The following is a 23476-nucleotide window of genomic DNA, read 5'->3' on the forward strand; positions in this document are numbered from 1 at the left end:
CACACACACACACACACACACACACACACACACACACACACACACACACACACACACACACACACACACACACACACACACACACACAAATTTCCATCACAGGTCACCGGCTCCCTTTTAGCCATGCTCAAAAACATTTGGTAAGAAAACCACGCAAGCAAAAAAAAAATAGAATGACATATATAAAATAAAATAAAACTGAAGTGATGAAATATAATAAAGTATGATAAAATATATCCCTAAAATATAAATTATAAAATAAAATATAAAGTTAGATGCGGTCAGGGTCACAGACATTACCTGAATTACTCTTACTTTATTATTAACTAACCTAAGAGATAAGGAAGTTGACAAGAGCTGGATTCACAAAGTCCAAAGGTACATTTGATTTTACTATGTTTCAGGCAAAGTCCTAACAATGGTATTCTGTTAATATAATGTATGACAAGCTCATGTTTTTCTTTCTTTCTGTCTTTCTTTCTTTCTTTCTTTCTTTCTTTCTTTCTTTCTTTCTTTCTTTCTTTGTGAATTGTGTGCTCGCCCTCAAGTGCAAATCACAATTGCAAAACACAAAGAACGGCAGCAGAGACAAAATAAAAATTGCCGCAATTTTGCATCATGAAAACTGTATTTTTCTTGTTTGATGAAAATCAGTAATTTAAAAAACAGCACTATTCTATTCTGTTCAAAAAGGTGACAAAAACTGACAGTTAAAAGACTTCCAAAGATTTTTCAGATTTTCTTTTCAGATTAGGAAAGCAATTAGAACCCATACATTCAACAGAAAATAGGGGAAATGTAATTTAAATGGGAGGAAAAAACATTTAGGTATCTGTTTAATTCCTGGACTGGACAGGTTAGGGTGTTTTCTCTCTTCCTTATCATCCTTAAAACTTAAAAAAAAGTTTTAAAACCTGTTTGGAGGTGATCTTTAAGACTTCCTTCCTTCCTAAGACTTTTTTTTCCTCATAATTCTTCGACATCTAAAGCAAAAAATAAAAGTCTCACGTTTGATCTCATCCTTTCCTGGAAAGATCATAAAATAAATGTTCTCCTTTAAGTGCCACTTGGCTTTGTTATACAACTCATTTAATCTCGCGAGATTACAGCACTGATCACTGCACACAGGCCACATTCATAAAAGGAGCGGAGAGCGTGAAGTAGGTCAGTGACCAGCTGACAGGGTTCATTGTTACAGCTGCACAGAGAGAAGAAGTGATGGAGAGCAAGAAGAGCAAGGTAACAGCAGAACTCAGCTGCTGCGGGTGGTTTTGTACATAAATCTGCATGTTTGCTTTATTCTTTAAAACATAAGAAACATAATGTCTGTAAACTACAGATTGAGACGTGTGGAGACTGTTTTATTAGCAATAAATACATGAAGTATTCCTGTATTTGGATGGAATGTTTAGTTTTGTTTGTTGAAAAATAATTTATTTAAATTGGCTTGTCTCACCTGTTGTCATTGTAGTGTTTCAAATCAAGGTATTTTATTGTATTTCTGTTGCATGTTATTTCCTCTTTTATTGCAAATATGCTTATTGTTGATTTTCTTTTTCTACTCAAGTCTAATTTATTTATATAAACAACACGTTTGTATCTAAGGTGCCTTACAAACATGGAAAAGGAAAAACAACACAAGTATGAATAAAAAGAAAGTTAAAACTGAAAAAGAGAAAGATGCAATAAAAGACACACAACATAAAGTAAATTAAATTCTAAAAAGTCACATTAACAGGATCACAAAACGGAATTACTGGTTTTATGGTGTTACTTTATGTATGTGAAGCAGTTTGTGACTTTTCTCTGGGAAACGTGTTTTACTAAATCAACTTTACTTACTTTTTTGAACATATATAAACACTGTGTCAGTCTCTCAGTTAAAAAGAATCTGACAAACTGCTTTCAAGTGAACAGAACAAACTGTATTGTGACATACCTTGCCAGGCTCCAGAGTAATGTGGGTATGTCCCTTGGACATGTGTATATGTCGTTTGTTTGTGTTTGTGTGTGTGTGTGTGTGTGTGTGTGTGTGTGTGTGTGTGTGTGTGTGTGTGTGTGTGTGTGTGTGTCTGTGTTGTGTGTGTGTGTGTGTGTGTGTGTGTGTGTGTGTGTGTGTGTGTGTGTGTGTGTGTGTGTGTGTGTGTGTGTGTGTGTGTGTGCTCAGGGTATCTTGGAGCGCCTCAATGCTGGGGAGGTGGTCGTAGGAGATGGAGGTTATGTGATGCAACTGGAGCGACGTGGCTATGTGAAGGCAGGACACTGGACCCCTGAGGCAGCTGTTGAACACCCTGAAGCAGGTGCACGTTACATAATCCGTCATAATAGAGCAGCGGACTCTGTTAATGCAGAATTTTTATATGCCTATCCATTCGCCTGCGTTTTCCCCCAGTAAGTCAAGCCTATACTCTCTCTCTCACTCCGACAGTGCGGCAGCTTCACAGGGAGTTTCTGAGAGCAGGAGCCGATGTCATCCAGACGTTCACCTTTTACTGCAGCGAGGACAAGCTGGAGATCAGTGACAATGTCTCCAACATCAATGTTAGAAAAAAAACAAGCAATTAACGTGGAGATACAAACAACTCTAATATTGTGTTTACAATAGTGTCAATCTAATTTGATCCTTTCTGGTTTAGGGGGCGCAGATCAACGAGGCAGCCTGTGACCTCGCCAGGGGGGTAGCCAATGAGGGTAACGCACTGGTCGCTGGGTGTGTGTCTAAGACTCCCTGTTATGAGAACAGTCGCAATGAGCCCATGGTCAAGGCCATTTTTAAGAAACAAATGGACGACTTCCTCAAAAAGGACATTGATTTATTTATAGTAGAGGTATGAGCAGCACAACAAAAGGAATATAACTATGCATCAGATCTGCTTTTTTGTCCCAAGTGAACGTTTCCTGATCGGATGCACATTTCTCCTGCAGTTTGTTGATCACGTGGAGGAGGCAGTGTGGGCAGTGCAGGTGCTGAAGACCAGCGGTAAACCAGTGGGTGCAACAATGTGCATCTCCCCTCAGGGAGACATGCAGGGAATCCCACCTGGAGAGTGTGCAGTCAGGCTGGTCAAAGCTGGTACGTTGACCTCCTGTGTTCTGCTACTTTAAATCTGACATCATATTTCAGCTGTACAACCTGGATGTGTTTTTATATATATACGTGTGTGTGTGTGTGTGTGCAGGAGCTGACATTGTTGGTGTAAATTGCCACTTGGACCCTCTGACATGCATTGACACAGTGAAGCTGATGAAAGAGGGATTAGAGAAAGCTGGTCTCAGAGCCCACCTCATGATCCAGCCGTTGGGCTTTCACACACCTGAGCGCAACTTCAGTGGATACCTCAACCTACCGGAGTTCCCCTTTGGTTGGTGTTTGTGTATTTGTTTTTTGCAGAATGAAGAAAATATTATTTTATAGTCAGTTAGAATGTCACTCAGTAGAGCACATCCCTCCACCAAGACCCAACGATCCCTTCATGAAACCACATTTAAATTCACTCATTTTATCTGCCCACACTCATAAACGTCAGTCCCCTAAACGTGTCAGATTTATTTCATCACGATCCACTTAAACAGAAATTTTAATCAAGGAAATTGTTGAAAAATCTCACAATGTTCAAGAAAGTGATTTAAAAAAACCACAGGATCTGTCCCCTGATCCGAATCGGCACCAACATTTAGTGGGGTCTTCCTTGGCTTATGCCCCACCCCCAAAATATCACGGAAACGGTTGAGCAATTTTTGAGTTATTTTAGATTCAATCAAGCTGCCCCAAATTGCACACACTTATCGGTCCCTTAAATAAGATCAAGATCAATTAATTATTCCCTTTAAAAAAAAAAGTTAATGGGTTCTGTTCTTGGTCAATACTTATGTGTCATTGTGCTGACAAACAAACAATCAAAGCAAAGGACAGGGGTGAAAACATAACCTTCTTGGCGTATGTAATTACATCATCATTGTCAATGTCGACAGTTTTATTGTTGTTACTACGGTACATTAAGAGAATAACTTTCCCTTCGACTTGAAAAGAACATGACACCAAATATGTATATAAAACTAAGTCGAGTAAAGTGGGTCTGTAATTAAATACTCCTGCTCAATGAATCCAAACATGCCCTAATGCCCTTCAGTGTTATTGTTAGTTTGCAATTTATATCTGTTATTATCGCTTGTCGCTCTGGATAAAAGCGTCAGCTAAATGAAATGTAATGCAATGTAATAGTATATTTTTACACATTTATTTAAGTATAAAATCTGAGGGAATTTGAGTTTAGAGCTCATGTGCTGCAAACTCATCGTATGTGTAGCTTGATGAGAGCTTCAACATAATCTTCTAAATCATGTATTTTGTTCTCCTCTCAGCATTGGAGACCAGAGCGATGACCCGCTGGGACATTCAGAAATACGCCAGGGAGGCTTACAATGCAGGAATTCGCTACATTGGCGGCTGCTGTGGATTTGAGCCTTACCATATCAGAGCTATAGCAGAGGAGCTGTCTGCAGAGAGAGGATTCCTCCCTCCAGCCTCAGAGAAGCATGGGCCCTGGGGAGCTGCTCTGGAGACGCACACCAAACCCTGGATCAGAGCCCGGTAAGACTGACTAAACTATATTAGTCTCCATCCATCATATATAACACTTATCTTTGAGGGTTGCAGGGGGAGCTAGAGCCAATCCCACCTGACATTTGGTGGGAGAGGTGAGAATGAGAGAACATGCAAACTCCAAACTGTGCTAACCCTATACTAGTCTGCTGTTTTTTCAATGACGCTGCAGCATCTGCATTTACATGTGGACAGAAGACTGAAAACAGTGGCCCATATTGTACACACAAAGCGTATGGTGCCGTAGTGACGCTTATCATATAGGATGCAAAAATAGAGGGTTAACTGGGAAGTGTGTGTTTCTTCTCAGTACAGGTTTTGGTTTGCAGCCAATTAAATTCACAATTTGTCATAGGGCTCACCGAGAGTACTGGGAAAACCTGTTGCCTGCTTCTGGACGTCCCAAATGCCCCTCCATGGCTACACCAGCCGAGGATCACGAGCATCAGCTTAAGTCCAACATACCAACATAATTGTGTCTGTACTGCACAGTGTGTGGTAGTCTTTGTGTAAACAATTAACCAGCTCTTTCTCAACAGAGACTCACCAACTGATTTGTCCTTTACCCTCTTTGTATGATGGCTTGATTATTGTGTGAGCAAACACATCTAACACTATTAATAAACCTACTAACAAACTGTACACTGATGTTTTTTTTTACTAGTTAATACATTTACTCCCTATAAAACTTCTCCACAGTTACTACACTGATTTTTTACACATTTTTTAACTGTATTATAACTGTTTTCAATAAAAGAATAAATCACTGTTTAACCAACAGTCTTGTTTTGTCAATAATTACAAGTGTTGAGTTACAACCAACTAAACTTCCAAAATTCAAAATGAGGGCTCTTTAAGGCTTCTGGGAAAATCCTTTCACCTGGTCATCATCATCCCAACAATATGTTTTGCCGAATATTACAAAGCAGTTTTCCTTATATTTCGGAGCTTTTTTATACTCAAGCTGTGTTTCACATGACTTGTCAAACACCGGTTTAACATATCTAGTTTGGATAAATGTTTCATAATGAGTGTTGGTTATTGTGTAAGAACTTAGAGAGGGACAAGTTAAAAACATGTAGACACTATTAGTGTGCGTTCAGTGGGAGACATTAGTCTAATTGAGAGTTTTTGTAATCTTGTACAGAATTGAGTGATACATTCAATCTCATTTTGCAATTCAAGATTTTTGAAATCCTGTCTCTGTTTGTCAATGTCATAGTCTGTTTATGAACATATATAACTGCAACAGTCAAATAATGCTCAATTAAAAATGGAATATTTAAACAAAATTAAAGTCTTCAATTTCAACAGAGCCAATTTGATTTATAGAACTGTTAAACTGTTAATTTTGGCTTCTATTTTGAACTTTTTTGAATACTAAATATTTATAAAATAAAAAGAATTAACTTTTGATACATTTGGTGGTCATATTGTTTATATAGAATTTATGATACTGACATAGAAGTCTGAATAAAACAGTGTATATTAAATTGTACATTACATCCATTGTATGTTTTCCAAGATCTGCTCCAGGTGAAGTGAGGCTAGACTGTGTGAGGTTCCACCTAGATTTGAACTCTGATCGCTGGACTCAATGTCCAGAGTGGTAACCTTTATGCCACAGAACCCTATGTCCTATAAATCATTATGACTTTCAACCTCAATGGCTTCAATTGTTGTTGAACAGGTTTTCAAAAATCAAACTGCAACACGAGATTAATGTGTAACACAATTCTGTGCAAGATAAACATAAAAAAAAGACTCAAATTCAATTAGACTTATAGTGTCTGTTTCTTACAACAGTTGTAAACCACTTGTTCTAAAGCAAGGAGTCACACCTGTAAAGGGTGCAGCTGTTCATGGTCTTAGACGACTCTGCTTTATAGACTAAATATAACTAAAGTTGGGAAAAACATTATACATTTTGTAGTAGTGAAGAAAAATGGACAGCAAACAGTTGTGATCTTGGCTGTGTGCTTAGGGTCGTTGTCCTGTTGGAAGATGAACCTTCGCCCCAGTCTGAGGTCCAGAGCGCTCTGGAGCAGGTTTTCATAAAGGATGTCTCTGTACATTGCTGCATTCTAAATTCTCTTTAGGCTAAAATTCAGTAGGCTGGTCTAAATGTTTAAACTGAATTTATTTGTCACAGATGAAGATAAAGAACATTCAAGTGAATGTTCTTTGAATGTAGAGTTTGGTTGTGTTATTTGCCTCTCGGCTCCTCACAATAACACCAGCCTGTCTCTGTCTTGAAACCTCTCTCTCTCCTCTTCAGCATTCTTAGCCAGATCATCGTAAGTCAGTATTTTATGAGAAACTTTGATTGAATTTGTTTTAGAGTTTGAGAGGGGCACCGGGGGTCTACTCGGGAATGCAAACACATTGTGCCAGGGGTCACGGTCAGGGCTCATCGCAGCAGCTGCAAACGCTGTTGGAACCCATAAAGCATTTCTCTTAGTGTCATCAGATGTGATGCACCCTCCTGTCCTCTTAACAGTGCAGCCAATGTCTTTAAACAAGGACAACTCAGCTGCTCTCTCCCACACCTTCTGTGACAACTCAACCAGAAGACTAAATGAATCTTTATATTTAAATCAAACATTTGTACAGCATTTTTCCAAAGTTTACCACATTACTTTAGTAATTAGTGGAAGCAGTTGTTTTTATTAGTGACGAGTAAAACTATATAAAGCTATAACTCTAGTTTTAAATCCTGGTTTGTTTTAATGAATGTGAATGAATTAAAGAGTTTAAAAGTGCATTGCATACTGGACAGCTGTTCATTTAAGGTGAATATAAGTTCTATCAAATGATGAGTAATATCATTAATGTTCCACAAGGAAATTATTGTTGGGATTGTATTTTACTCAATGTTTAATTTGTAATATTTCCTTTTATGTATTTAATATTCTATTTGACATTGAATGATAATTGCTACTATTGTAATGATATCACATTATTGCATCTATTAGAATCACTATTTTTTATGATACATTTATCTGATAGTGCTTCAAAACAACGTGGCTGTTTCTGGTCTTCTCTCCTTTATGTCTGTACCATAAAACTATACTAATAGAATATGTGATAAATGAGTGCTTTCAGTGGTCTGTGCTATGCTGTACTGTGCTGGGGAGGAGAGAGGGTCAAGTCAACCTTTTTTATTAGATAAGTCCTACATAAGTATACATGAATAAATAAATAAATATTTTAAAAAGGAGGTACATTGTTGTGTATTTATTTGTTCTTTGTAAACACTGCTCTTGACACTGCAGCTACAGACCATAGATCCATGACGTCAGCACGTCCTCACGTTCCCTGATGAAGTTGATGTTGCTTTCAAGTACCCTCAGGACAAAGTAGCGCTTCCTCGATCCGTCTTCTCTGCCCTGAGAACACAGCTCGATCCTTGCTCGTTTCAATCAACGCTTTTCTTTAATGACAACAACTATAATACAACATGTTGTGTATTCAGCAGAAAAACAACACAGACGCTGGTCAAAAACACCACAACGTATTCTGCTGTAGTCACAAATTGTGTGGATATGAGCTATATGAAAGTATATATGATAAAAGAACATCATATATATATATATACTTGTTTCGTTTTGATTGATAACCTGCAGAATCGTTCCCGTATTTAGTGAATTCCTACGTTTTGAAAAAAATGGGAATTCCGAGATTTCTTACAGCACATGAAAGCGGCATCTTAACTTGTGGTGAACGATGAAGAAAACACGTTGTTGTGAGTTTGGAGACGATGCTAACGTTAGCACACTGCTAACACGTTCCCATTGACCACAATACCGCTGGTGTGTGGACGGTGCTGCGTTCGAGTCCCGTCGTCACTCTGTGATGATGATGATGATGATGATGCTGATGATGATGCTGAGGAGGAGGAGGGTCTGGAGCTGACTGAGCGGAGACCGAGGATGAGCGCCGCCGCCAGCTGGTAAACAAATACATGTTGTGTGTCGGAGGAGACATGAGACATAACAGCGACATTAGGGGGTGAAGACAGGCAGGGAAAGTGAGGGCAGGTGGGGCAGAGATGGGAGACGACGGCGCACTGCTCAAAATTCATCCGCTTGAGCGAAGGAGGAGGAGGGCAGCGGTCCGGGCAGAATATCCTCCGAGAGGAACCGTTGTTCGGTAAAACACGCAGCTGTAAACACCGCCTCACTGCGCCGCATCCCACTCCCCAAACCAGCGGCTTGTACCGTCTCATCGCTTTAAACAGACATGTCCTTCACGATGGAGGATCACTTGGAGTCGGGCTGGGTAGCCGTCCGCCCCAACGCGTTTGAGGAGAAGGAGAAGCACAAATTCGTCTTCATCGTGGCCTGGAACGAAGTGGAGGGTAAATTTGCGGTTACGTGTCACAACAGAACGGTGCAGAGGAGAAGCTTCGGCAGGGACCCGCTGCTGCTGGTGGAGGCGACTGGTCAAGATGGAGACAAAACAAAATGGCCCGAAAGTCCTGTCAGGGATAAAGTGTCCAGCAGGAGCCCGGCGGGTAGAGGAGCCGGAGGGGCTGCGGTAAAAGCCAAGTCTTCGATGGCGACTAAAGCAAGTCCTGTCAAAATCCAGACTGTGGTCAAATCTGCAGCATCTCCCGTCGGCCCCGATCCTGGGTCCCCCTCTCTGGACGGCCTGGACCTGGAGGAGCTGGACGCTCTGAGCCGGGAGGACTGCAGCTGGGCCGGGCTCTTCTCCTTCCAGGACCTCCGGGCCGTCCACCAGCAGCTGTGCTCGGTCAACTCGGACCTGGAGCCCTGCCTGCCGGTGTTTCCCGAGGAGCCGGTCGGGATGTGGACGGTGCTCTTCGGCCCAGCGGAGGTATCCGAGACCGAAATGGATGAGCTGTGCTACAGGCTGCAGGTGTACCTGGGCTACGCGCTCGACACGTGTGGGTGGAGGATCCTCTCGCAGGTTCTGTTCACGGAAAACGACGACCCAGACGAGTACTACGAGAGCCTGAGCGAGCTGCGGCAGTCCGGGTACGAGGAGGCGCTCAGCCGTGCAACAAAACATCTGCAGGAGGTGAGAGAATTACTGATCCTCCCACAGCACCTCCCTGAATACACCACCTGCCTGTTTCACATCTGCACAACGCATCCACATGTAGCTGCACACAGCAGCATCCCAGCACAACCACTGGGTTCCTGTTGTAGAAGCCACACCAGCTGGTCTCCTGGAATCTGTGTCAGACCATCAAGATGATGGGGAAATGTGATGCACCAGCCCTTAATCTGAGGAGGATGGCTGCATCCCATTAAGTGCAAAACAGTAGAGTACAGGTTAAGAGAAGGCATGTGATACTGTATTGGTGATCTTCATAAGTCACACAACCACACAACTTTAGTAAACATGAGTACAAACTAAAGAAACACAAAGCTTGTGTATTTTAATTATCACTTTTATTATACATAATTTTATCTGCGAAATGTATATAATCCAGCACACTCAGTCCATGCATGTGACCTCTCTTCAGGATTTGCAAGATAACTTGGTTTGCATCACACATTAGATACCCACAGCATGGAGATAATTGAGATCTGTGAGAAGAGGAAGTTACAGTATGAAACAAGCTGTAAGACAATCCACCCTCTGTAGACTTCGGTAAGACAAAAAATAAACATGTGTCCTGTAACACTCCCACACTGACCAGATAGTTGACAGGGACAAGGTTGATGTTTTTCTTTAATCTCTATGAAACGTTTCCTGAAAATCAGCAGAGGAACCAGCCCCACATGTCACTGCGAGAAAGAAAGAATGTGTAAAAACCCACATTCACACAAACCCAAAGTCAAGTGCAACATCATCATTTGTGAGCCGCACTGCTCACAGGTTTCTTCCATGACTTTACCAACTATTAACATTTAGGTGCAGTGTTTCAGAATGTAGTCAGCATTTTTAAAAGGATTATTTCTTCTTTTAATAGGATTTAAAGTAACACACAGTATTTACATTTTTATTGAATCACTTACGATATCATTCAATGTTATTAATCAGGTTTTATCTTTATTACAATCTATTTATACAACTCATATGGCTATGAATATGAATTGCATGTTTTTGATTGAATCAATTATGTCTTACATTTATAATATTAACTATTTTTCACAATTCTGTGAAACGTGTGTGTAAATAATATAATCAAACATAGTTGTGCTTTGTATTTATCTCTGATTGGACACAGTGATAACACACGGAGGCCTGCTCAACTTACCCAGCACCAGCAGCAGCAGCTAGTGATCGATTAACTGCTCCTAAGATAAACAGACACTGTATTGATACGCTCTGGCTCTCACATTTTCCCACTTATCAATGGTGGTAGATTAATGCATCCTTGACTCACGCAGCCAGACAGCGTAAGAGCCCCTTTGAGAGAGCAGGGGAGAGGGAGTGTTAATGCAAGGGTTCTATTATTAGCATCACAGCGTTACTCCTGGCTATGATGGTAAATGGTAGATCAACATTACCTATGTTTACCCCTGTTTAGGCAATACATGTCTTACATCTAGGACTGTACATGTAGGAAAGTAAAAAAAAAAGATTTATTTTAGGTGTGCACTGGTCATGTCTCATGCTTTTATCTCCAGTAAAATTGACGACTGCAACAGACTTTTAACAGGACTTCCTTAAAAAGACATTCAGGCACCTACAGCTCATTCAAAATTTAGAGGTAAGAGTTCTGACCAAAACCAAAAGAACAGGCCACATCACCCCTGTTCTGAAATCTCTACACTGGCTGCCAGCAAGCCACAGGATCAATTTCATTATTTATTTTTTTGACTATTTTTTAAATGTCTTAATGGAGCTGGCCTTAAATACACAATACATGATTGTTCAACATAACCCTATAGCAAGACCTCTGAGCTCACATGAGTTTCCTCTCCGCTCTGTTTATGGCAGTGAAAAAAAGCTGTGAGCAGCATAGAGTCAGTCAGTCCCACACCCACACCCACTCCCATTAGCACACACACACACACACACACACACACACACACACACACACACACACACACACAAGCACTAGGAAAAAAAGGCCCAAAAGCCAGACACAGGAAATGTTGCCTTACTGTCCTTACTGGAAAAAAACCAAAACAATAACACTTGAGGACGTTGTGTTTATCCTGAGGATGAAGGAGGAGCTCCTGGTCTTATTCAGCTCTTTATCGCAGCCTGAGCTCTACTGTCTGCAGTGGCAGCCGCAGTGCTCTGTAATTCATTTAACACAGTCACAGTTTGTTGTTTCTTAAGAAAATCTCTCTCTCTCTCTCTCTCTCTCTCTCTCTCTCTCCCTCTCTCTCTCTCTCCCTCTATCTATCTATCTATCTATCTATCTATCTATCTGTCTGTCTGTCTGTCTGTCTGTCTGTCTGTCTGTCTGTCTGTCTGTCTGTCTGTCTGTCCGTCCGTCCGTCTCTATCTCTATCTCTATCTCTATCTCTGTCTCTATCTCACACACATTGATCCTCCCACTCCATTTGCGGGCTGAGTTAATGGCTATTTCAGTGCTCGACTCTAGCCCTACAGGATTGTTCAGTCTGGCAAAAATGTGTGTGCGTATCGATCATATTCCCAGCAGCAGAAAGGACTCTGCTCATTGAGTGCACTCAGATACACTCCTATTATTTACTGTTACACAAAGCATCCCCATCGTCTGATAGCGAGCTGCAAGCTTCCATTTAGTGCTGAGCAACACTAAAAGACGTATTTAAGTTGGTTCACCTGACTTTTACATAATGGGGTAATCCGACATAGCTGTTACCCTGCAATACAGACACAAATCTGCAGAATACATGACAGCTACTTGAAGTATGTTTTTCAACTACACAGAATGAAAAGATTTTAAAAGGGAATGTAGAAATGTGCCTGAACTAGGTTATAAGGAAACAAACGTCTTTGCATGCATGTGTGTGTGTGTGTGCTGCAGCTGCTGGAGAAGCACAGGACCATGGACAGCATGGTGGAGCTGTTGGAGCTCTATGAGAAAGAAGACCTGGCCTATGGAGGTCTACTGGATGCCTCCACACAGCTGTACCAGTATCTGCTGCAGCCTTTCAGAGACATGAGGGAACTGGCGATGCTACGCAGACAGCAGATCAAGGTAACACTCCGCAGCTGTTTGAGTGAATATATGCACATTGCACATACGCTACAAATAATTTAAAAGTCTGCACTGTAGGAGACAGACACACACTCTACATTTTTAATCCATTGATTCTTATGTCTGGGCCCAAATCCTGCAGCGACCCAGTAATTTGTTGGCATTTTACCAAGCCTCTTGATGCTCCACTGACAAGAACACAGTATACAAGACATTTAACTAGGAGAAAACAACCAATATGACCAAGTTTTTTTCCCTGTGCTTTCTGGTAGTTTGGCTCTAGCTCTCTGACTCAGATGCTATGCTTAAATAGCATACGTTGGAAACTGACCACTGTATAGATGGGTCTAAGTTCAGAGATTAATTTCAGTATTTCTCTAAAGACACAGACATAAAATAAAATATGAAATTCAGTGTGTGCTCACTGAAAATTCTCTTAAACTAGGTTCTGCTCTGTGCGTGTGCATCACTTTTCATGTATGTGCATGTCTGACTGTGATGTGTCATGAAAAAAGAATCCTCTTGTATATTAGCTACTTTTATGCTCATTAAAGCAAAGGGAGGGGGTGAGATGTATCTAATTGCAAAGAGAAGACAGAGGCTGGTGAGTGGATAAACAGCGGAAAGGCTTTGTTCAATCACTGCACTGCTGATGGCACATTTATATTTAGCTCCCTGACTCACACATAGAACATCAGTAATAAAAACACTTCAGTATCACATTACCACACGACATCCGTCAACAATGAGCACATATGGCCTTTTCCAACCTCAGCTGTGAACAGACTTCCTGTCAGTTTTTCTTTTCCTTTGCCACAATATCTGAAGCACTTCTTGGATCTGGCATGTGGATGTTGAGTTATGTGCTGTGAGCCGCATGGATCTCCGGTTCCCTGACGTTTCGCAGAGGCATGAATAAATGATATTGTGTGCAGTCCTATAGGTTTACAGCAGGCAGAGGCTGATGCTGACACACTGGGATCAGCAGACGTGTAGCAGACTTTGAAAGATGGAGAGTGAAATTAAAGACCTCTGGAGTTTAGGTGTTGCTGAATAAAGTCCGGAACCTCCAGTTTCAGCGGAGGACTGAAATGTAAGCATGGTGTGATGTATTTCAATGAGCTGAGTGACGTCTTTTTACAGAGGGGGGAAATAAATCCACTTTATTCCAGTGCAATCGACTTAGTATGAACTATGGAAATAAAGAACAACAAGGAACATCACATCATAAAAAGTCATATATAGTATAATTGATAAAAACGTTTTTTAAATAGCTTACTAAAGATAGAGAGTCAGTTTAAGAAAAGTTTGTGTTGTCAATCAAATGACACTGGGATCTGTAATCAGACGAATAAAAGCAGTTTAATGGGGCTGTAGTCCACCAAAGACAATCCGGGTTGACTGGAATCATACCTGCTCTTCAACCAACGACTGGTTGAGGCGAAAACATTTTTTTGGATGTGATCTCTAGATTAAATGAAATCAGCCAGTACAATAAGCCTTTGAATTAAACATAAAAAACATTTGAAGCAAATGAAACCATTTAACCTAATAGATCAAACATTGAAATATGCAGATTATGATAAGTTCACATTGGAAGCCTCAATCATTTAACACAAAGTTGGCAGAGCACTCTAATGCACACACGTTATCTTACTGGTTTTAGATGATGTGCTGGGTTGGTCGTTGAGCTGTGAAGTACAAACTGCTGTTTGCCAAGTTTACAGTGGACTTTTTGGTGATTGCTTTTCTAAAATGCCGTCACACTAAGGACTTTTATCACATTGTGCTACTAGTTTGAATCAGACTCCATGAGCTGTTGAGTAAACATCAAAGTTCAAAGTTGTTTGATAGTGTAGGTGGTAACTCTTCTGGTAGTGTGTCCCTCCTGTCACCAAAAGTAATGGATTATGTTATTAATGTGCCAAAATTGATTGTTAGTTTTGGCTGCGCTTTCTTTAAAATCACTATCTCAGTAGTTAATTGTTCTTGCCACAGTTGACTCACTTGACTCCCTGCTTCCACACTTGTAAGGTATGAAATGAATTCAGGTATTTTATGTGTAAACATGTTTGAATAAATGATCCCTGAGAGGCTTCGTAAGAATAACGCCTGGCAAAAGTCAGGTTCCACCGAGATTTGAACTCGGATCGCTGGATTCAGAGTCCAGAGTGCTAACCATTACACCATGGAACCACCTATCTATGAAGTAAGGGGAGACTGACACACTTCTTGTGGGTCTATTTATAGCGAGTAGTGTCTGTGGCACTTGTGTAAGTCACAGTTCCTTCACTTTCAGTTTGTGTCTCATTCTGTCTCATTTGGCTGTCATTTCTACAAATTGTCATTTATGATAACTTCTCTCCTTGACATGATCCAGTGTGATGGATTCACCTGCTCAGTCACACATTGGAACTTGATTAAACAGGATATCGTCTCGCTAAACCCTTTTATATTTAGGCCTCTTCAGTATCCAGACAACAAGTTTGAGCACATGCTGTATTTGCACCATCAATGCGAAATGTATACACCATGGATGTTTACCTTTTATTATCTGCAATTTGAGTTTCCACAGGGATTTTTCAAATTTCTCATTTCATAAACAAGTTAACAAAAAGACAATAGTGGCAAGTGAGAGAATTGGAAGTTCTTAAAAAGTTTTAAAAAGTTGGTATTTGAAATTTAAAGCCAGGCTGAAATCTGAGCTTGGGTCTTTGGCTCAAGCATTTGCCGAGTACTAATTATAACACCACAGAACCATATTTTTTAATCCAATAGCCAAACACTTGTTCACATATTTACAGTTAAAGTAAAGTTGTGGTGTCAAATGATGAATAAAAAAAATAAGTTGAATCAACAGGATAAAAGAGGAAAGCTAAATATCCTTTAACTGTTTTTTTAACCTTTTGCATTCATAAAATGTTGATAACAGACAAAACACATTGAGTTTTTTGACGAGTTTTGCATGTTGCTAGAGAGCAGCATTGGCTAGATGTGAGTCGTAGCATCTCTATATCATAACCATCCTCTATGCAGTAAATATAGAGAGCTCTTATATGTTGTCAAGTTAGATTTTAAATATTAGGTTGATGCAACACTAACATGAGTTGCATCACTGCATATGAATACAACAGTTCTTAAATTAAACAATGATAAGGGGGGGAAAAAATCCGAGGAGTGAGCACAGGACGAAGTTGCAGTGGAAAATGATACTGGTGCACTGCTGGGTCGTGCAGCATGAGCCCAGGTATAGAGAGGTAACTCAGGGTCACAGATGCTGCGTAACTCAGTAACCTGTACTGCTCATTTTCCTTCTTGTGTTACACTGCTCTTGTTTTCCCCTCTGACATTTGGTCGTTTATATTCCTGATTTTTGTCTTTAAACTCAATATTTTTTAATCGGCCTTGCTCCGTCAAAGATTGTTTTGTCTGTATGGGGATATAGTAATGTCAGATGCTCTCCAAATGGTCCTAAAATTCAATATGTAAAATAGGCTTCAAGTGCTTGTATATATATATATAAATAATTATAAATATTATTTTTTCATCTACAGGAAGAATTAACAATAGTTTCAATTTTTTTCAATATTGATACGGTGTTGATATTTTTGTAAGTTGGTTGAAAATGGATTTGTTGTTAACCTTGTGACACCGATGCTGATATTTGAAAAAGATTGAATTCTGCAGAATATGAAAAAACTGTGTTTGCTATATCACCTTATATCGAAAATGCATTTATCTCTTTTTCAGACCATTTTTCACACGATAAGTCTTTTATCTAATCACTCCCTTACTGAGGAGCGTCATTGTCTCTCTCTCGACAGATCTCCATCGACAATGACTACTTGGGCCTAAGGAGGATAGAAGCGCTAAAGAAGGAGGACTGTGACTGGCAGAAGAAAGCTCAGGAGGCAGTGCTTAACATCCAGGAGTTTACAGTCAAGTACTTTGAGATCACTGCCAGAGCCCAGAAAGGTATGGCACTGTCACTGTCACTGCCAATGTCGAGTCAATAAAGCAGCAGAGGAATGACTTTGAATGATCACAAACACACACACACACACACACAGAGAACACACAGCGTTAGCATTGGCCTGATATTGACCTGTGTGTGGATTTGAACGGCAGGGCTAATGTGATTTGGTAGTAATGAGACAGCGCACACAGCCATGCTTTGACAGGGACTGGAGGAAACAAGGACAAACTATTGATCAAACAGCTCTGCCAGCACTTCCTCTCTGTGCGGGGTTTCTCCACAATAGGCCCCTGCCTATCCCAGTTTTTCTCCAATGCTGATTAGTCCATCGGTTATCTGAATCTTTTCAGATCAAAAATCAATTAAGTGAGGGGTTTCAAAAGCAGACCACAAAGCAAGATGCTGTAGTGTTCAAATGTGGCCAATAGATGTCTCTCTCTGCATAACTGTAATAAACCTTTCCTCTGTGAGACTCAAGTCATCACATTAAAAGGAATTAAATCATAAGTGACATGTTGACTCCCTGACATGAGCATACGTCACATTTAATGGTGTGAAGTGTAACTCAGTTACCTCTACTTAGTGTTTGTGTCTGTGTGTGCAGGGGTGTTCGAGCGTATGAAAGTGGACCAGCGTAAATTTGGCAAATCCTCGTGGACGGCAGCGGTGGAGCGCATGGAGAGACTGCGCTACTCTGTCGCCAAGGAAACCCTGCAGCTCCAGAGAGCCAGGGAGATCAGCCTGGAGCAGAGGAAACACACCCTGCGAGATGAGGTGTGGTAGTGACACTCAACAGCATCCAAATCACATGCACAGACACAAACACACTCACAGACATTGTGTCCTTTGATCTGTCCTCTCAGATGCAGAGTCTGTGCAGCAGTGAGGATGCAATTGTCCTCTTAGACCACATGGAGACACAGTACTATGAGCTCCAGCTGCAACTGTATGACATCCAGGCAGATATACTACAGTGTGAAGAGCTGCTGCTCACCGCACAGCTCGACAGCATTCGCAGACAAATGACAGGTACGAACCGATTCTGGCTGAATTTACAAGCTGCTTTTGGATAAAAGTTCTCAGGATAAGCTGCTTGTGATGCATAATCTAATTTTCTAGACCATTGGTTCCATAACTAGAGGTCGGGACACCCTGGGGGGTCGCAAGACAACAAAGGGGTGGTCATGTAATAATTTCCAGAAATATAATTAAATTTGAAAAACAATTAGTCATAATTGTTAGAAAAGATCAACTATTTAAGCCATGAAATAAAAGAAATCTCATCAGCTTTCTGATTTTATTTGCCCCCACATGACACCTGAGGTGATTGACAGATTAGTGATAGCAACACTTGCAGCAAGTTCATATACAACACAGCAAACATTGTGACATGTGCAAGTAGGTCGTTTTTTTATTTGCAAAATACCTGAAATCAAACCTTTGTCTGCTTCAACCACTTCCAGGGCTAACGGGGGTCATAAGTCTCAGGCAGGGGCAGAAAGGTTTGGAAATCTCTGTTCTTGAGAATCTTGAGAAGACACAAAATTGTACAAACTATTCTATATTGCTGGCTGTGCGTAAACCTGTTACAAGACTAATCCATTTATCCTTCTTTCTTTCCATATTTAATTGAGAATTCTAAAAACATAAAATTGGTATTTTGCATTTGTTTATTAATCTGATTCCAAAAAACAAATACCAATTTGTTGCTTGAATCAAAAATAGTAAATGAAAAAACTGGTCACAGGCCGAAGTTGATTTTGATAAATAATTTGTCTTGATACGAATGATACATGGATCAAGACTGTCTGGATTTTTACCGCGGTGCCGTGTCACATGAAAGATCTGTATCTTTGTGTCTGTTTAAGTCTTTATTCTTGTGTCCGTGTGCTTTCAGAGCGTCAGGATGAAGTGGTGTACTATGACACCTTTGAATGTGCTGATGAAATTACAGAGGATGATAATGCAGAGAAGGAAGAGCTGCGCAGACTCCAGGTCAGCACTCGACAGCTGGAGGCCAGAAGGGGGCGCATCACTGCCAAGCGCTCCTATCTGAAGAACAAGAGGGTGAGTATCCTTCACTCACACTCACACTTATGTTCATTCCTAAATTGTAACCTGGGTTCTACATATGGTTAGTGCATAGTATTCTTTACAGAGTATAGAACTAAAATACCACTCAGTAGAGCTCCTACCTCCGCCAAGGCTCAACAGTCCCCTTTAATTAAAACAAGCCACTTTTATCAGCAACACATTGGTTGTAGTTACATGTTTCTAGCCCTATTTTCGTTACAATACACCGGCTAGAAAAAGCTTATACCACTATGAAACCATTTAAATCCACAAGATCTGGAACAAACAAATGCAGATGAAAACATAACCTCCTCGGCCGAGGTAATAAAGTGTGTTTATGCTGTAGAAGTGACACTTGAAACTTTGTCCTGTTGTATCAAGAAAGAGCTAAAAAATATGAACTTTTAATTTGAATATTCTCAAATGGGCTGCCTCTCTTCCTTCTTTGCTGTTGGTTATATTGTCCACAAATTAGAAGATAGCTTTTACTTTGATCAATTCAATTGTTTTTGTTATGCACTGTAACTATTCTTGACAATATTGAATAGGGTTGTGAGATTACCCAGAAGGTAGACATGTAAAGTAAACTGCTGTTATCTTAAATGTCCACTAACTATCAAAACAGTCAATGTTGCCTACAACAGAACTATAAAGGAAGCAGTTGTTTCATTGATGGAGGTGTGTATGAAAATGTGTGGATCAGTGTTTTTGTTTTTTCCACTCGTCTGCCTGCAGGAGATCTGTGTATCCAGCCACACTCAGAAACAGCAGAATCATCAAACTGTCCACAAAGACTCTATAGCTCACAAGGTCTTACAGGTAGATGTGTTTTTTATCTGTGTATCTGTACGGTGTTATCAGTAGCTCCCTCCTTCTCAAAGTCATTGAATTCATTTCCAGCTGAAAAAGGAAGAAGAGGAAGATGAGGAGAGGAAGAATAGTAGAGTAAGTCAGGAGAGGCAGAGAACTCTGGACAGACTACGCACTTTCAAACAGGTACGTGTTCTCTTATTTTCTGTAAGCGTCACTAAATGTTTCATCCTATTTTTTTTACTGATGCACTTATCTCTGCGTCTTCTCCAGCGGTACCCAGGTCAGGTGATTCTGAAGTCCACTCGACTACGTGTGGCCCACACCAGAAGAAGAGAGCGAGGAAGTAACGTGGAGCTGAGCAGCGTGAGGGAGGAGTGCGTCCAGCCGCAGGGCCAGCCGCTGTGTCTCAGCACCAGTGTGCAGACGGACCCCAGCTCCGCGCTCACCACTCAGCCCGTCACAGCCCTCACGGCGTCCCTCCCTCCGCTGCCTGTGCCCGTTCCTGCAGAGTCCTCCTGCTCCCCCTGCTCGCTGTCCTCCCTGCTGGCCTCCCCTATCTCCCCTCCACCTCCACCGCCCCCTCCACCTCCCCCGCCAACAATAGAGGAGCATTCGCCTTCAGAGAGCCCAGGCTGGCACGGGCCAAAGGCTGAGGGGAAGAGTGCAAAAGAGGAGCTTTCTCTCTCCCCGCTCGGCCCGTTCATCCCTCGCTTCTTTGACAGCAGCCAACTGTTGAATGCCCGTAAAAAGCTGAGGAAAACTCCAGAGTTTGACGCCAACAGAAGAGGTACAGGACCATGTAATAAAAGTCTCTCAGGAGTCGTTTAGATTATCTAGCTACAGTCACCAATCACTGTCTGTCTTCTCTTCCATCTGCTTACAGTTAGCTCACCCATGGACGAGGTGCTGGCCTCCCTGAAGAGAGGAAGCTTCCACCTGAGGAAGGCTGACCAGCGATCTCTGCCCCCCTCCAAGGATGACGACGATACAAACAGCATCCTGGCTCAGATTCGCAAGGGGGTCAAACTGAGACGTGTCCCCCATAAAGAGAGAAAGGACAAGGGAGAGCTCCCGGCCTCCACCGACCCCCTGACCAGGAGCATTCATGAGGCGCTGCGCCGCATCAAGGAGGCCTCACCGGATTCTGACTCGGATGATGATGGGCTCGCCTGCCCTGACTGGGAAAGCTAGAGAGCTCACACACACAAATGCCTGCACCCTCTGGCACTGCATGAACTGTACTGTACTGCATTGTAGAGAGCTGCGCTGTACTGCAAACACACACACACACACACACATATACAATCACTCACTCACTCACTCACACAGCCCAGTCGCACATGTACAGTTCCCTGTGACTATGCCAGGACCTGAGTCAAACTGAATACCACTAAATGCTCCAAAGGACGATGGTCGACCTGTTAGTTTTTCACACTGCCTTCACCTCCATGAAGGACATGATCTGTGTGTTTTTTCCACTGTATGTCATTCCTGTAATCAGACTGTAACAATGCCATGTTTTATTTTTTACTTTTGTCCTATGTTCTGTTGTTAAGCTCTGTACTGACCCTATGTAGCCACATTAACATTCAGAAACAGCACATTACACATTTTACATCGACACACTGTACTGACAGTTATTTGTAATACTGAAAACCTCATATCTTATCTTTTCCAGTTGCCCCGAAGCATCAGAAATGAGAAACTGTAACTAAAAATGATATGTGGGTATGTTTGCTGATTTTAGGTCATGAGGGAAAACCTAAAAGAAGATTACACAGAAATTTAAACTGGTATCAGGATTTACTGCCCAGATTGAAAACCATGGCACCATCAGGCATCACTTCTGCCCTGTTTTTGCTCATCCAGTGTATTATGACTGATCACACTGGGCTACACAGCTGGTTTTTCCCTGTCACATGAGAGTGTGGTGGTGTCAGTCAGTGTAAAGACCCCTGCTTGTCTAATCTGACACTGTGCAAATACTGTAAATCCTTTAGTCTGTCACACCAGATTCGTGACCATCCCCCACCCTTGGCTTCTTCCGGCCTCCGCCACCCCCAACCCTCTCTGGGTGAGGGAGTATGTATCGATCCATCTGTTTGACCCACTGTGTATGGCCAGGCTGGTGGAATATGGACATATGCAGAGTCACTTATTTGTTTGTCACATCCGACAACATCTCTGACCTGCAGCGAGTCCCCTAGAGCAGGAGAGCTGAAAGAGAGTTTCTTTACCGGAGTGGAGGTCACGGTTAATGTCGGTAATTGTGTGGGCAGACTTGGTCGGTGGTTCCCAAAACGTATGTGGGACAGTCATGGCTGAGCTGTGAGAGCGGTCACGCTGGTTTGAATGATGGATGGCATGTGGGAGGCTGGATTGTCTCGGAGCTGCAGGGAGCCACCGTGGGCTGTGGAGCAGGCGGTCGTGATTGATGCGGTCTCTCCTGCCGTCTTATTTACTTTCTCTCCTCTTCTCTATTGCATCTATCCTAATTTCTTCCTCTGCACTCGGTGGGCAGAGCCGCACAGTGGGAGGTCTGTTACTCACAGTGCTGGAGGTGAAAACACGCTCACGCACACACGCATTGGATTCGTGCACTAAACTCACAGCCAACGTGAGCAAAAACATTCTAGTGAGTGTGCAGCCTTTACTGATATTTTTTAAATGGTTTGATATGTGATACACATTCTGAATCACTTTATCTGTACAGAAACAACATTTTTTGTTGTTTGTTTTCAAACACTGGCGAAACATTATCTCTGTAGTAGTTGAGGAAGCTTAAAAGTACTGAACATGCAGATTTAGACCTAAAAAAGTGGCATTGAAGGGACAGTATGAGCGGACCAGTGAGATGCTTAGCAGCAAAGGAAAGTGTCACACGCATACTTTAACATGAAGCAAAAACATGTGTCATAAACTAAGCTCTGAGTCGGAGCAGCCTCAGCGTGCACATTCTTTAACAGCTTGGATGCAAAGATTTGCGTCTTTTTTTCCTCTCGTGCTCGTGTTGAGATTAATCATGAGGTCGATGATGTAAAACAGAAAAGTTATGAAGGAATCTGTGACATTACACAGACGGAAAATATCTCAGTGCTAAAGGGGGGTTATTATTTTCCCCGGCAGAGCAAATCCGAGACACTTTTACATGTCTTCTGTCACTGTCATCATAAATGTTCTTCCATGGTAACCTCATCATGTACTGTAGCATGAGACAGAGATCTAACCCTGAACTTAAACTTAACCCAGAACACACCTGGCTTGATGTCACTAGAACAGTTTCCCAAAAGATGTTGCTGCTCAAAACATTGGCCAACAATGTGCTGAAAACTTTAGGGAAACTGAGTTGAGGAAGTGACACCTCCGCCATGACTATCACCTGGGTCACCTTATAAACACACTGTCTTCTGTTTTAAACTGACCTTTAGCTGTTAATAACCTTCACAGAGCTTGTTTGTCGGCTAACTGTAATTTTTCATCGCTTTTTTTTTTTATTTTGCTTTATTCCAAAGTATTTCCAGCCAAATTTGTTTGCTTCTATACATTTCCTATGTAGTCCTGTTATCCACAGGCTCTATATATATATACAATTTATGACCCTCTGTGTGTATAAGCAGTCACTTGACAAGTGCAATATCAGTATAAGGAAATGCACAAAAAAGGGATGAAACAACTTAATGGGGGATAATGTGTTCAGATTACTTATTGCAGGTTGCAGTTGTTTTTACACAGATACTGTTCATTAAAGAAACCCTTCTGCCTTTAGTCCTACCACCTTCATTTATTCAGTTCTTTTTTTACAACCTCACCCCTGCATTTGAATAAAACCTTGTGAAGATTGTCTCTATCACTGTCGACTGATTGAGTTAATAATGTGTTTTTAATTTAAAAGAAA

At 41.4% G+C, this 23476-nt stretch overlaps 2 protein-coding genes and 1 non-coding gene across 4 annotated transcripts; 2 read left to right on the forward strand and 1 right to left on the reverse strand.

Moving 5' to 3' along the window:
- The first annotated feature begins 1118 nt into the window (after positions 1-1118).
- On the forward strand, positions 1119-5381 carry LOC118114836 (betaine--homocysteine S-methyltransferase 1). The gene is made up of 8 exons (XM_035165547.2): positions 1119-1239; positions 2168-2300; positions 2429-2541; positions 2637-2828; positions 2926-3073; positions 3180-3362; positions 4363-4591; positions 4959-5381. Exons 1-8 carry the CDS (start codon positions 1219-1221, stop codon positions 5074-5076), a joined length of 1137 nt encoding a protein of 378 aa, XP_035021438.1. The 5' UTR covers positions 1119-1218; the 3' UTR covers positions 5077-5381.
- Positions 5382-8311: 2930 nt separating this feature from the next.
- LOC118114820 (junction-mediating and -regulatory protein) lies at positions 8312-23428 on the forward strand. Of its 2 annotated transcripts, XM_035165517.2 has the most exons (11): positions 8312-9646; positions 12546-12719; positions 16544-16694; positions 17300-17469; positions 17559-17724; positions 18159-18197; positions 18593-18762; positions 19504-19587; positions 19669-19764; positions 19852-20368; positions 20465-23428. In XM_035165517.2, the coding sequence occupies exons 1-11, from the start codon at positions 8846-8848 to the stop codon at positions 20770-20772; spliced, it is 2676 nt and encodes an 891-aa protein (XP_035021408.2). In that variant the 5' UTR covers positions 8312-8845; the 3' UTR covers positions 20773-23428. The 2 variants fall into 2 exon arrangements, with proteins under 2 accessions (XP_035021408.2, XP_035021409.2); XM_035165518.2 differs by lacking the exon at positions 18159-18197.
- trnaq-cug lies at positions 14844-14915 on the reverse strand. Its single transcript has one exon. It is a non-coding gene; the product is annotated as a tRNA-Gln (tRNA).
- Positions 23429-23476: the final 48 nt, after the last annotated feature.

The sequence above is a fragment of the Hippoglossus stenolepis genome, chromosome 9, assembly GCF_022539355.2.
Source record: "Hippoglossus stenolepis isolate QCI-W04-F060 chromosome 9, HSTE1.2, whole genome shotgun sequence".
In the NCBI taxonomy this organism is placed as follows: Eukaryota; Metazoa; Chordata; class Actinopteri; order Pleuronectiformes; family Pleuronectidae; genus Hippoglossus; species Hippoglossus stenolepis.